At 46.1% G+C, this 14,268-nt stretch overlaps 1 protein-coding gene across 3 annotated transcripts in view; it reads right to left on the reverse strand.

The window, feature by feature from the left end:
* Positions 1–14,268, reverse strand: part of LOC121283632 (ecotropic viral integration site 5 protein homolog) — a 431,317-nt gene that overhangs the window by 90,626 nt on the left and 326,423 nt on the right. For all 3 annotated transcript variants that reach the window (XM_041198414.1, XM_041198415.1, XM_041198413.1), the window contains one exon: positions 6,046–6,145. In XM_041198414.1, coding sequence (XP_041054348.1) covers positions 6,046–6,145 — 100 coding nt within the window. The remainder of the gene's footprint in view (positions 1–6,045; positions 6,146–14,268) is intronic.

Genomic DNA, 14,268 nt, shown 5'->3' on the forward strand with positions numbered 1-14,268 from the left:
GCTGGAAGTCCAGCAGGGTGTGTGGGAGGATCTAGCGGAGATACATGAGGGAATGCATGTAACGGTCTCCATTGTAGAGGAGCCCTTGCGGAGCTTGATCAATGCAATGACCCTCATGGCTGAGCACAATGCCTCCTTCATGGAGAGAGTAGCAACTCTCATGGAGGTTCCTCCAGGAGCTGAATCAGGGGTTCCTGGGGGACCTGCAAGCCCTCACACCAGCAATGACCTCAGGTGGTCACTGTCTGTGTGGGAGATGGATTGGGCATCCAGTGTCCCAGCTAGGTGCCCATCCATCAATGGTGAGCAGGAAGGTCCAAAGCAAACTGATGTTAGCTTACGAGCTGCTTGTCATCTCTGCAGTCTCCTCTCAGGGCTCTCCGGATGACGCCAGCAGCTCCTCCGCCTCTCTGCTAGTGACTGTGGCACCCAAAGAGGCTGTGGCGACTGGGAGATGCCAGCTGTGGCACTGGCCACTCCCTCTCAGGCGGGGCCAGCACAGGCTCCATGGGCCAGAGGATGCCTGCCAAGGTCATCAAGGCCAACAGGACAGCAGGCTGTCTCCAATGCCGGTGTCAGGGAGGTGGGAGCACCTAGACGTAGCACCCGCAAGCGAAAACTTAAAGCACCTTAAGCACAACATGGGCTTATCACTGGTGATATTTTTCCCCCCAGTTTAATGGTAAATATTATTTGGTGTGATGGATTACACCTTCCAATTTAATTTGTGTTATGTATGCCAGACACCACAGCATTAAATGTGTTCAACAAGCCTCTGGGTGCTTCAGTAGTTCTGCAGATGCAGGGTAACCCATGATGTTATGAGTGACTTGTTTGTCACTGAACTTTATTGAAATGGCACATAGTGCATGTTGTTCACTAAGCAAATGTTCTTGTCAGGTATTGAGTATGGGGCCTGCAGCTCTGGTAGTTCTGGTGGTAGTTCTTATTTGGTAGGCTAGCTGAAGGAGCGTTGGATCAAAGCTTCCCTGCCTCCCTGGGTTGCCCAGGTCAGTGTTCTCCTGAGTGTGCTCGTCTTCGGACTCACTACTGGATTCACCATCTGTTGCCAGAGCAGCTGCATCTACATCTTCTTCCTCCACTGCAACCCCCCTTTCCAGCACCAGATTGTGGACAGCGCAGCATGCAACCACTAACAGTGACACAGGATCTGTGGGGTAATGCAGACCTGAATGGTCCAGGCATCAGAAGAGCATCTTGAGAAGACCTACGGCTCTCTTTCTACCACCACCCTTGTGGAGGCATGGCTCCTATTGTACCTCTGCTCGGCCTCTGTTCTTGGATGGTGGAAGGGCGTCATGAGCCACCTTTTGAGGGCATAGCCCTTGTCACCCAGGAGCCATCCATCCAGCTGGGCTGGAGCACTGAAGAGCCTCGGCACCTGGGAGTATTTCAGGATGTAAGTGTCATGGGAGCTGCCTGGGTACCTTGCAGATTTGCAGAATCTGCATCCTGTGGTCACACACTATTTGCACATTCATGAAGTGGAATCCCTTTCTGTTGTCTAAGGCATCTGGCTCACCTGCTGGTGCTTGATGGCCATATGTGTGCTGTCCAATGCATCCTGGATGTGGGGGAACCCAGCAATCGCTGCAAAGCCTCGGGCTGGCTGGCCTCGTCCATGCAATAGTGAATGAAAGTCAATACACGCCTGAACAAAGCATCTGTCACCAGCTTGACACAACTGTGGTCAGCTGATTGGGAGATTCCACAAAGATCACTCACCAACCCCTGGAAAGAGCCGGAAGCATAGAAGTTGAGGGCCACTGTGAACGTCAGCGCCACTGGCATGGGATGTTCACCCACACAGTCGGAGCTGATCTCAGGGCCGACCATCTGAAAAATGGAAGTCACTGTCTCCCTTGAGAGATGGAGCCTCCTTCGGCATTGCACCCCAGGCACATTGAGGTAGTTGCATCGCCGCCTGGCAGCAGCATAGTGGCGTCTTCTGCGGTCCCTTCCATCTTGGACTTCCTGTTGGCCCTGCGCCCCTTGTGCCTGTGCCTGTCCTCCCATAGGTTGCTCCCCTGGAGGCTGAAAAGGAACACCTTGCTTCCTCCCCCTTCTGGCCCTCTCTTCCTCCTCAGAGGAGGTGCAACCAGCAGAGACCACAATCCCCATTCCCAGACTGTCTGATACCTGGAAGGCCCCAAGTAATATGACTCCTCCGGAGTCCTGAACTGATGCCTCTTATTTCTGTCAAAGCAGCCCTGAAGCGAATTGAAGTTGTCCTGCTCTCACTAGCTTATAAGTTGCTGCTGCTTGCTTAAGTACAAACAACTCACATTAGCAAGCCCACTCACCCATCTTATCCCGCCCATGGATGAGGTTTTTGAAAATGTGGTCTACCCTCCTGCCCCATGTGTTGCACCCATGTGACACCCTGAAAATGGCACGGGCTACATAAACTCCCAGAAAATTGGTGCCTCAAGGGCCTTAACTGGCCTATTAATCAATGGTGGGCACGCCTCCGTTTTCATCGTGTGCCTGCCTAGTGAAATGTCACAGTGATGTCGGGACACATGCCCGACATCATTGCACTTCATTTTACATTCTGGCGTTCGAGTGGACTGCAAGCTTTAACTCACCAAAAGAAGCTAGGTGGTTGGCATGCTAATGCGTAAACATGGATGCTAGCTTAGCATATAAGGTGTGAAGGGAATTTGCATTTTTAGATAGCTGAAGGGAGATTTGGATTTCAAAGGGATCACAGTCTGCTTTACAACTAGCCAGATAAGCAAGGCTAAGGAATGCTTTTATTTTTCCCAAGGGTTACTGACAATATATAGTGACAACATGAAAGTTTTTATTATGAGGAAGATAGTTTCGAAGACATGAAACAATAGAATTTAAATATTAAGAGAGAAACATATATAAAGGAGAATGAGGCTATGTGTCAGAAAAGGAATTGAGAGATTTAACAGAAGTGTTTGAAGTAGCCTTAATGAAGCCTCTAGTATTTGTGCATAAGTCTGCTGTCTACCGAAACTAAAGCTGGAGAAAAGCCATTGTGCAGGGTATTAATTTGCTGGATCTGTTTAAAATCTACAATCTATTTGTGGATCATTGCCTTAAAGAAGGTGTAACTAGAAGTCAGGTTAATTTGGAATTTTAGGAGTTATTGTAATAGTAAGTAATTTGTAATCTTATGTATGTGCTTGGAATCTTTTATTTTGGTTAATAAATATTCTCATTTAATTTTTAAAAATCTCTAGAAGTCTTGGTGGACTTACTACTTCTGAATTCAGTGCACGCATCTCATAAATACAAATTGCAAAACCGTTGTGATAGTACAACCAAGTTTCCCGCGTGGATTTGGCAGACATCATCTGCCATGTCATAACACCTGGGGAGCGGGGAAATTGTCCATTGAAAGGTCAAACTTCCCAGGTAATTTCCACAGAGCAACTAGGTAAAGGCCTCAAAGGAGTCCAAAAGCGCAAGTTGTGTCAAATACAAAAAAAAACCTTAAGCAAATCTATGCTAGCATTGTAAGCCTAAATACCACGTCAGTTCTGAATAATTTTTCTATTTATCCAGAGAACTCTACTAAGGGACTGGCACAACACTAAGGGCTTTAATGTCCTTCTGTGTCAAAGCAGACTATGATGCTTCGTGGTACCTTTTTTTGCACTCATCCAAACTTAAAATTTAAATCCTAAATTCTGAAGGTTTTTCACTGCTGATCTGCCAACCTATCTGCTAAATTTTCTGCCAGTTATTTTGGGCTAGATCCTCCCTAACTCTCTGAACTTTGCCTTTCTCCAGTCCAACATCCTTATCTTTGGCTGTTCATTGAATTTTTATATTTCTCTGTTGAATTTAACTATGTAGTAGCTGTCATTTCCCAAAAGATTTTCTCTCTCCTACCCTGTTCAGTAGATTATTTCAAATATTTATCATTGTTTGAATGAAGATTTTTCTCCTGACAGATCTATTTTAAATTTACTTTCCATTAATTTAAATTAAGATTTGTTTCTTCCAGTGCTAACTCCTACACAACGTATCTTCCTTTGCATTTAAGGAGACTCTGAACTGAATTGAGAAGTTATACTCTGCTACTGCCTAATGTTTCTTTAGAATCACTGAACATGAGTTGTACTTTGTGAGATGGGAGTGATATTGATAAGCTTTCCTTCTCTTGGAGAAGGAGACATGGGATGGTATTTTATGCTCTTCTCCCATGGTGAGTCTGGAGGCAGGACAGCATTTAATCTGTTGGGGTGGTGGCCGGTGGGGACCCTGACATCTCCGTCTCCACCCTAATTTAGTCTGTGGCAGGAAGGCCCATGGACAGTCTTGTTCTTTATGCCTAATTTTTACCTTCATTTTATTGCAAAGGACATATTACCACTTCAATAAAAGGTTCATACATTAGTTAATTTATTGTAGCACAGATTACTGCTTTTAAATGACAATGCTTGTAGCCAAATAAATGTATTAGTTCCTCCGCAGAGCCAGACTCTGGTTCTATTCAGCTTTTTATTGGAGTGGAGCTTCCTTTCACTGTTTTCTTCAGGTGATGATAATTAGGCAAAGTCTTCAATAGAAAGTCTAGCTGCAGAGCTGTGGACTTTCTCCCTGTACTCATTGCATACCGTCTATCCTGTAGATAACTGTGTTCCCAGGAACAACTTCACAGGAGTTTACTTGACAACATGCTACAATAATGTAGCCACTGATTAGGATCACATTTCTATCTATAAATGCTTTAGATGTAATTACATTGTTATCTCCAATCTTCAAAATGACATCCAACTTCAAATACATTGTTTGTTCCAGTAGTCATAACTTTAGGTTCAATATCTTCCTTTTGAGACATGAGATTTTTTGGATAGCTGTTCGTAATCAGGGCTTGTTCTTCAATCAAGTTTCCTTCACCAATGATGATTAGTCCTGCTTCTGCAATAAAGCGAGCCTTGGGGTATACTACTGTTCTAGGGCCAATTTTCACTTTCAACACAGACAACAGCTTCCGCTGCAATTTTAACACTTTTCTGGGTTGGTTTTCCTGTCACAATCTCCATCTTGTCAGTGTCAGTCTTCCTGCCTGTCAATTGAGGCCGTTAAGTGGGAAATTAATGCCAATCAAGGGCCTCAGCCTGCCATTGCTGGTATTAAATCAGCGGCAGGTGGGCTTGTTACCATGTGGGAATCATGACAAGTAAACCTGTGTGGGTTGCTGGTGGTCTCCTGGGCGGTGGGGTGGGAGGGGGACGGGGTGGGTGGGGTGGGGTGGGGTCCCTGGCTCAAAAGCACTTAGTGCCTGATTGAGGGACTCGACATTGGTAAGGGGGAGTACTGGGAGCCATAACCCTGCCCTTGTTGACAATTCCCTTAAATCCCTCCCCCACAATTCCTTCATTCCGCAAAACCCCTTCTACCATCACTCACTTGAGTCCAGGGATCCAAAAAAGATCCAGGACGCGGTTGGGTGTCTTTCCTGCAGCAGCCATTGCCTCCCCACTTGCGCAGCTGAGCAAAAGAACTGCTGGCCTTTAACTGGGCTCTTGTCGAGCTGGACTTCCTGCCCCAGGGTCCTGATCCCATGGAAGCCCTGCTGGTGACTTCTCAATTGCCTGGTTGGCATGTAATATCAGTGGGCCTTTCCGGGGGAGGCAACAAGGGTCTCTTGCCGGTGGCTGAGACCCCCATTGCCTTCATAAAATTCCCCCCATGAAGTGCTGTACCATCCTCTTTTGCTTCCACTAGTGGTTATTAACAGATACATAGAGGTGTTTATTATTTTATTAAATATATTAAATATTGAACGTTTTCTTGTACTTAAATGAACTCTACATTTAATTAATTATTTTCCAATGACATAAGTCTTGTAATATCAGATCAGTAGAATTATCCCTTTTTCCAGAAAGAACCATGAAAAGTACTTTCATAAAAAAGGATTTGCAGCCAGGATTTGGGCATCAAATAAATGGTGCTCTTAATTTCTGGTGTTCAGCTCCTATACTAATATTCAAAATAACTGATTTACAGAAATTCAATATGTAGCAGAGATCATCTTACTTTTGTGCAGTTTCATGATGGTATATGCCATAGCAGCAAGGACTCTTTCCCCCTCCAGAATGTAGATATCCCATAACCGCAGTGTGAGTGTAAATGGTGTCTGTTTAAAAATAAAAAAAAAAGATCAATATTTCCAGGAATATAACTGTCCCTTTACAAAAGGCTTAAACAGAAAATACATGATACATAAATGTAAATAGCTCTCAACCAGCAATCTCTGACATGCTATTCAGTTGAACACCTCCATTACAATGACCAGGAAGGAAAGGAATGATATCACTATTTATAAAGCAGGTATGCATATGTAAGAAGAGAGCAAGTATTTTGTGCAATTTGATAAGTTGTTACATCTAAACTTAAAATTCAATCCTTACACTTGAATTGGTTGGTTGTGACCTATCCTAACACGGTAGAGCAAATCTGCAAAATGAGCTTCTCTGAAGTTTGCCATTTGTTAAATTTTGTTGGATACACTGTTCCCAAAGAACAATTTACAGGGCAATTTACTGTTCTCAAAAAGAAAGTTATGTAAATGATACCTTGCTATGCGTACTTTGATAAGAAATAATCTGAGTATATTTCAATATATAAAGTTGGGGAGTTCTGGAAGTCATTAAATTGTACCAAAATAAAACTTCAGTACACATGGAGCCCTATCAATTATTCATAAGCACAGGATATCCAAAAAGCGCACAGCTTCAACAGTAGCTAGATCTCTGACATGAACTTAACATTGATTATTTTAGGTGCCAATAAAATTTCCTGTCATTCCCACAAGGGATGGTTACATTTCTAAATTTCTTTTTCATAATGGATAGAAATGACGTTAAGTGGCTCAAAAAAAGTCTGATGACCGCATTAGAAAACTAGGATTCAGCTTTGCTAGAAATCATTCTCTGTCAGCTCATGTAAAAAGTCTCTGCGACAGTGACTGTAGAGATAAAATTCACCTGTGGTGAGGGCACAAAATGGACAATTGTCTGCATCTTGTACACCCTGCCTGATTTTTCTTTCATTTGAAGTCAAAAGAATGGAAAATCTGGGCAGGGTGCATAACGGGTTACTGACCTACTACTGCTCATTTTGTGCCTCCACTGAAAGTGAATTTTGCCCCCTTTCTATCCCTGTTTCATTTCAGTGAAAGGTATTGGTATTAGTCATTCACCCATCCATGTCATGGAGTACATCTCTTGTTGCCATCAGGGCAACAGCCCAGCAACAGTGGGTCATCTACAGCTGCTGTTTTCTTGATGATAGTGAAACAGCAATTGGAGACCAATTGCAAGTCCAACTAAAGAATGCACAGGGCTGGAAAAATGGAATAGTTAAATGTAAATGAAAACTATATCTATCTTCTTCCTCTCCTCCAGATTGGTCTCTACTTGATCATTGCCATGCGGTATTGGTTTGATTAGGACATCAGAAGTGTGTGCTGGATAAAATATGTATCTAGCTGCTCTATGGTACCAGACATTGGTGCTCCAACACTTAGTGGCACTCTGTTGCTCCTTGATTAAAATGTTATTGACCTGAATCAGCTGCTTATGTTTTGCACTAATATGATCAGATCTCTCTTACAAAATAGTGCAGGAGTAACACTTTAAAGGAGGATAATAATCCTGAAAAAATATCAATTCACATCTATATTTTCAACAATAACAGTCAAAATAAGTGCAATGTATTTAAATTTGTTGAGGATACAGGGTTGAATTATGCAGGGGTGTGAGGGAGCATACTGTTCGAGTACTTGGAAGGAAAGTCAGTTCCAAAATGTCCAACTTTAAAAAAGGCTGTCCCGTAGCGATGACACTCTGTGCGGCATAAACAAACTGAGGGTTGGATTTCTGCCCTTCAGTCAAAGAAAGTCCTGCTCTTGAGAGCTGCTGACCAATCTGATTGGCTGGCAGCTCTAGCAGTCCTAGCAGTGCCAGAACTCAGTAGCGGTTGCTGCTGTAACTATAAGGTGGCCGTGGGATGAAGAGGACATGGCCACCGGAGAGAGGCAAGTCTGGGGAGGGATTGGGGAGCCTAAGGAGGCGGAAGACAGGTTTTGGAGGCCAGGTGGGAAGGAGCAAAGTGGGAGGAAGTAACATCTTGGGGGGTGTCCCCATAGTGCATAGGGTATTCCCCGAATGATGTGACTCCCCTTCCTTCCTGCCTTCTCAATAAAGTTAATTTAAAATGGTCTTCTCCGGCAAGAGGCTTAAAGAAATGCGAGAGGATAGCGAGGACAAGAGACCCAACAAGAAGCTCAAAAGAGCACGGGAAGCTCTGACTGTGGACTGACCACGTTTGGTGAGAAATCACAGGGAAACAGGTAAGTGATTGTTTGGTGAGTATCTTTCTCCTTTGTCTTACAACTGATTAGTAATTATAAGGTTCTATTAGGAGTAGTAAGGTTTACTAGCAGTGGTAAAGCTTATTGGGAGTAGTAGGGTTTATTAATTAAGGAAAATAATAAATGAATTGACACATAATAAAGATGGCAGAGCAGGCGATGCGCGCAACTGCAGAATGCGTGATCCAGGGCAAACATGTCTGCAGTATGTGCCAGTGGCTTGAGAAACATTGGCTCAGAGTCACTGAGCTGCAGACACTGCGATGCATCAAGAAGGGGGAAAGTTACCTGGACACTTTGTTCCAGGAGGCGGTCACACTCCCTAGGTTAGGCAGAACTTTAGAGTTCGTCAAGGGTCAGGGACAGAAAGACTGTGTATCAGGCAGGTATAGCATGTATAGAGGAGCCTCAGCCCCTGATTCTGGCCAACAGGTATGAGATGCTTGCTACCTGTGTGGATGAGGAAAAGGATTTCAGGGTGGATGAGCGGACTAACCTGGCACCATGGTGAAGCACGCCATTCAAATGGGGGGAGCAAAGAGGAATGTGGTTGTGAAAGAAGACAGCATACCTAGGGGGATGGATGCTGTTCTCTGCAGCCACGACTGGGAGCTCCGAAGGTTGTGTGGCTTGCCCGGTGCCAGGTTTAAGGACATCTCCTCCCAAGTGAGAACCTGGAGTGGGAGGGGGAGGATCCAGTTACTGTGGTCCACATGGGAACCAATGGCATAGGTAAATCAGGAATAAGGTCCTGCTAAGAGAACGTGAGGAGTCAGGGTCCAAATTAAAACACAGAACATCAAAGGTAATCATCTACGGATTGTTACCTGAGCCACATGCCAATTGACATTGGGTAAAATACATTAGGGAATTAAACGTGTGGCTCAAAGGGTGGTGCGGGAAGAAGGGGTTTTGATTCATGGGCCACTGGCATCAGTGCTCAGGGAAAAGTGAGCTATTCTGTTGGGATGGGCTCCACTTGAATTGGACTGGGATCAGATTCCTTGCTAAACATATAACTAGAGCCATGGATAGGGCTTCAAACTAATAGGGCGAGGCAGGGGGTGGGTGTTCAGGTGAAGGCAAATTTACAAGTCCAAAGACAAAGGCAAACATCAGAACAGTATAGCAATGTGTGGGCCTACAGCTGCAATCACTAATTTTTGTCATTTTATTTATGCTTCACTTTTGATTTTTAAATCAATCTACAATGAATCTTACTTTGTAGACATTGATCTAAACCTAGATGGGACTGTGCTTTGATTAATTAATCAATAATAATCAGTAGTGATGTGTTTTCCCAAGACTTTGTTTTCCATATTGGCTATCCACAGCTGTTGTGTGGTCTACATCTCCGTTTTCCCACTAGACTACTAAAAGTTGCTTTTCTATTTATCAGAAATCTTTCCTTACTGCATCCTATGACTCTTGACTACAGGCCAAGACAATGAGTAGCCTTACATGGGGTGGTCATCAGGAGATGGAGTTTGATTGATGGCTATAACCTGACTAACGGCAGATGGGAAGAAACCTTCAAAAGATGTGCAAACAACTTGGATTATGAAGTCTGCAATGCCTTGCAGTGCCTGTGAGGAAAATTGATAAGGATTTGTGTTTTTCCAGTCGTTGTTCTGAGAAAATTTGAACCAAGCCTCAAGGCTGGAATGGAGCCAGAAATTTAGCTTAAACGGACCCTGCTTCTAGGTTTCGCTGCTACAGCTGCAATGGAGCCAGAAATTTAGCTTAAATGGACTCTGCTTCCTGGATTCGCTGCTACAGCAGGAGTGATGTAGCAGGAGTCAACCACTGAAGACTACAGAGGAAGGGATATTGGAGTGATTGCCCAAAGAGTCCAACCCCGTAAGGTTACTCAGAAACTTGGTAATGTATGCACCAAGGGGAATTTTTACCAATTTAGTGTCCTATCATGGAACAGACTAAGTTGGGTTTATCTGTTTTGGAGAGCTAACATAGAACAGACCAATTTGGGGTTATTGTTTCTGTCTAAAAAAAATGTCTTTCTTCTTTTCCTCTGATATATATGAAGTGCTTTTTCCTTTCAATAAAGTTATATTTCTTTCTTTTAACTTCTTTCTCTTTTTATATTATCAATTATAATTGTCATATCATTATTATAATTATCATTATTCAATAAAATTATTGTTTTAACACAACTTGGCATTGTCACTCATTCCTGTTAGATCCAGAGTATGGCTCCGTACCTAAGTGAGACTCCAAGAGACTCTCATTCCACCTTACAAATGTGGGTAAGGGGAAGTAGAATGGAACGGGAAACGACAGAGTGTTTAACAAAAATTGTACATCAGTGAATAAGGTCATTGCAGGGAATAGAAGAAGTGAAGGAATGAAATTAAAGGATCTTTATCTGGATGCACAAAGTATCTGCAATAAGATAGGTGAACTAGTGGCACAAATAGAGGTAAATACTTTAGATCTAATCGCCATTGCAGAGACATGGGGCAGAATTTTACTCTTGGCAGGGATGGTCAGGAAGCTGGCTGCCGCCTGCGATTGGCAGTGCACCGTGATTTTATGCTGGAGGACCAATTAAGGCCTGGCCAGCATGAGACGCGGGCTTTGAATGAGCCCGAAGGGGTGGGCAGGGTCCGCCGGGTCCAATGGCGACCTGGTGGCTGATTCAAATGCGGCCCTGGTAGCCCTTGGAAGGCTGCCACCGAAGGATGTGGAAGTGTGCATGGATGCCACAGTGGGTGAATATGGCAGGCAGAAAGGCAGGTTGGCGGGGCAGCTGGCGTTTTTCGGACGAGTGCTTCGTTGCCCTCCTAGAGGAAGTGGCAGCCAGGAGAGAAACACTTGTCCCCAGCGATGAGAGGAGGAGGTCCCTCCACCTCACTAAAATGACCTGGGAGGAGATGGCGTCCAGAGTCAGCAGCCGTGATGATGTGAGGTGCACGTAGATCTAGTGCTGGAAGCACTTTAACAATCTCCAGGAGGGGTGAGTATCATGTTGGCATTGGTCACTTTGCAGTACAGGTAAGAGCTGCCCATCCCACCATGGACCTCAGAGGTGTTACAGTGTGAGTGACAAATGTCAATGAGGCAGGGTCTGGCCAAGCGGGTGAGCCCTGATTGCTTGGACTGAGTGCCTTGCAGCTCCAGGATCACGAATGTGCTGAGCCCTGCGAGTTGTTCCTCAGGTGGGATTGGCCAGGCTGCAATGGTGCTGCAGGTAGAGGGTACACTAATTAATGCTCCTTTATCCTCCCAGGAGAAAACGTCCCATAACCATGCAGAAAGTCCTGAGTAGATACGAGCAGGAGGCCCTGGAGCTGAAGAGCTGCCATGCACCTCGGTCAAGCAGCTGTGGTATGGTTGGGGTGCCGGGGGAGGTAAGAGTGCAGTGCACTGAGGTGAGAGTGTGGCTTTTTGCAACTATTCCAGCGTAATCTATATATTGATGTGAACATCGAACATGGAATGCCCATTGATAATGGAAAGGCTAGGGCACCACGAGGCAGATCTCGGTCTCATCAGGGTGCCAGGCATGCACATTGACAGTCTAATGACTTAAACTAATGACATGTCCTTCTTCTCCCTTTTAGGCTGACCAGCAGCCCCTCATTGTGAGGAGACTGAAGGCCCAACCCTGACCTCTGAGGACCAGCATGCTGAGCATGCACCATCACATCCTCTCTGTCAGGCAGGCACCAGCACAGATACAAGCACCTTTGTGGGCATAAGATCGGCGTCTAGCATCTTGGTGCACATTGAAGAGTGTAGCTCACACTCGCTTGAGGTACAGGCAGAGAGCGCCCTGGGCGCCAGCAGTTGGAGGACTGCTGAGGACCAGGACAATGCTTAGTCGATGGCTGATGACGAACCTGAGGCAGCAGCTGCTGGATGTCCAGCAGGGTGTCTGGGAAGATCTGGCAAAGATACATGAGGGAATCCGTACCATGGACTCCGTTGTGCAAGAGTTCTTGCAGAGCATAAGCACTGCGTTGACCCTCATGGCCGAGCACAATGCCTCCTCCATGGAGAGAATGGCAACTCTCATGGAAAGGCTCCTCCAGGGACTCAATCAGGGGTTCCTGGGGATGTGCTCGGACCTGCAAGCCCTCACACTGGCAATGACCTCAGCTGGTTAGTGTTAGTGTGGGAGATGGACTGGGCATCCAGTATCCCAGTTAGGTGTGCATCCATCAACGATGAGCAGGGAGGTCCAGAGTGACCTGACGTTGGCTCACAAGCTGCTTGTCGTCTTTGCGGGCTCCTCTCAGGGTGCTCTGGATGACGGCAGCAGCTCCTCCGCCCCTCTGTCAGTGACCGTGGCATCTGATGAGGCTGCGACGACTGGGGAGATCCCAGCTATAGCACTGGTTGCTCCCTCCCAGGTGAGGCCAGCACAGGCTGCAGGGCCAGAGGAAGCCTGCCAAGGTCATCAAGGCCAACAAGACAGCAAAGTGAGCAGGCTGTCTCCAATGCCGGTGCCAGCGAGGTGGGAGCACCTAGACGAAGCACTCGCAAGCGAAAACTTAAAGCACCTTAAACACAACACAGCCTGATCATTGGTGATATTTGTTTCCCCCATTTTTCTGTTTTTTTTTTAATGGTGTGATGTAAAACACCGGTTAATGTTAATTTCTTTTACGTTTGTCACTCAGAAGTACATGAGATTTTTTTTGCAACTGGCCTCTCGATGCTTCATTTGCTCTGTAGGTGTGGGGAAAGCCATGATGTTATGATGGACGTGTGACTCCTTAAACTTTATTGCACTGGCACATAGTGTATGTTGTTGACCAAGGAACTGGTCCTGTCAGGGATTGAATATGGAGCCTGCAGCCCTGGCATATGGTGGTGGTTCTTATCTGGTAGGCGAGCTGAAGGAGCATTGGATCATAGCTTCCCAGGTGTCCCTGCCTCCCTGGAGGTTACCCAGGTCTGCATCTATACCGTGTTCTCCTGAGCATGCTCGTCCTCGGAATCACGACTGGACTCATCGCCTGTTGCCTGTGCAGTTGCGTCAAGATCTTCTTCCACCATTGCATCCCCCCTTTCCAGTGCCAGATTGTGTAGAGTGCAGCATGCAACTACTATCAGTGACACACAATCTGGGGGGGGGGGGGGAGCCATTGCAGTGCACCCCTTGAACGGTCCAGCAATTGGAAACGCATCTTCAGAAGGCCTATGGTTTTCTCTACCACCACCCTTGTGGAGGTATGGTTCCTGTTGTACTGCTGCTCAGCCTTTGTCCTTGGATGGCGGAGAGGCGTCATGCACCACCTTTTGAGCAGATGGCCCTTGTCACCCAGTAGCCAACCATCCGGCTGGGCTGGAGCACTGAAGAGCCTCAGCACCTGCGAGTGTCTCAGGATGTAAGCGCATGAGAGCTGCCAGGGTACCTTGCACAGACTTGCAGAATCTGCATCCCGTGGTCACACACTATCTTCCCGTTCATGGAATGGAATCCCTTCCCGTTGACAAAGGCACCGGGCTCGCCTGCTGGCACCTCGATGGCCACGTGTGCAGTCGATTGCACCCTGGATACAGGGAAACTCAGCAATCGTTGCAAAGCTGCTGGCTCGCTCTGCCTGGCTGGCCTTGTTCGTATGGTAATGAATGAAAGTCAATGCATGCCTGAACAGAGCTTCTGTCACCAGTTTGACGCAACTATGGACAGCTGATTAGGAGGCTCCACACAGATTCCCCACTAAGCCCTGGAAAGAGCCAGAGGCATAGAGGTTCAGGGCCACTGTGACCTTCAGAGCCACTGGCATGGGGTGTCCACCCACACAGTCAGAGCTGATCTCAGGGCCCATCCTCTGACAGATGGAGGTCACTGTCTCCCTTGACAGACGGAGCCTCCTTTGGCATTGCACTTCAGACATACTGAGGTAGCTGCA

This window comes from Carcharodon carcharias, chromosome 10, assembly GCF_017639515.1.
Source record: "Carcharodon carcharias isolate sCarCar2 chromosome 10, sCarCar2.pri, whole genome shotgun sequence".
Classification (NCBI taxonomy): Eukaryota; Metazoa; Chordata; class Chondrichthyes; order Lamniformes; family Lamnidae; genus Carcharodon; species Carcharodon carcharias.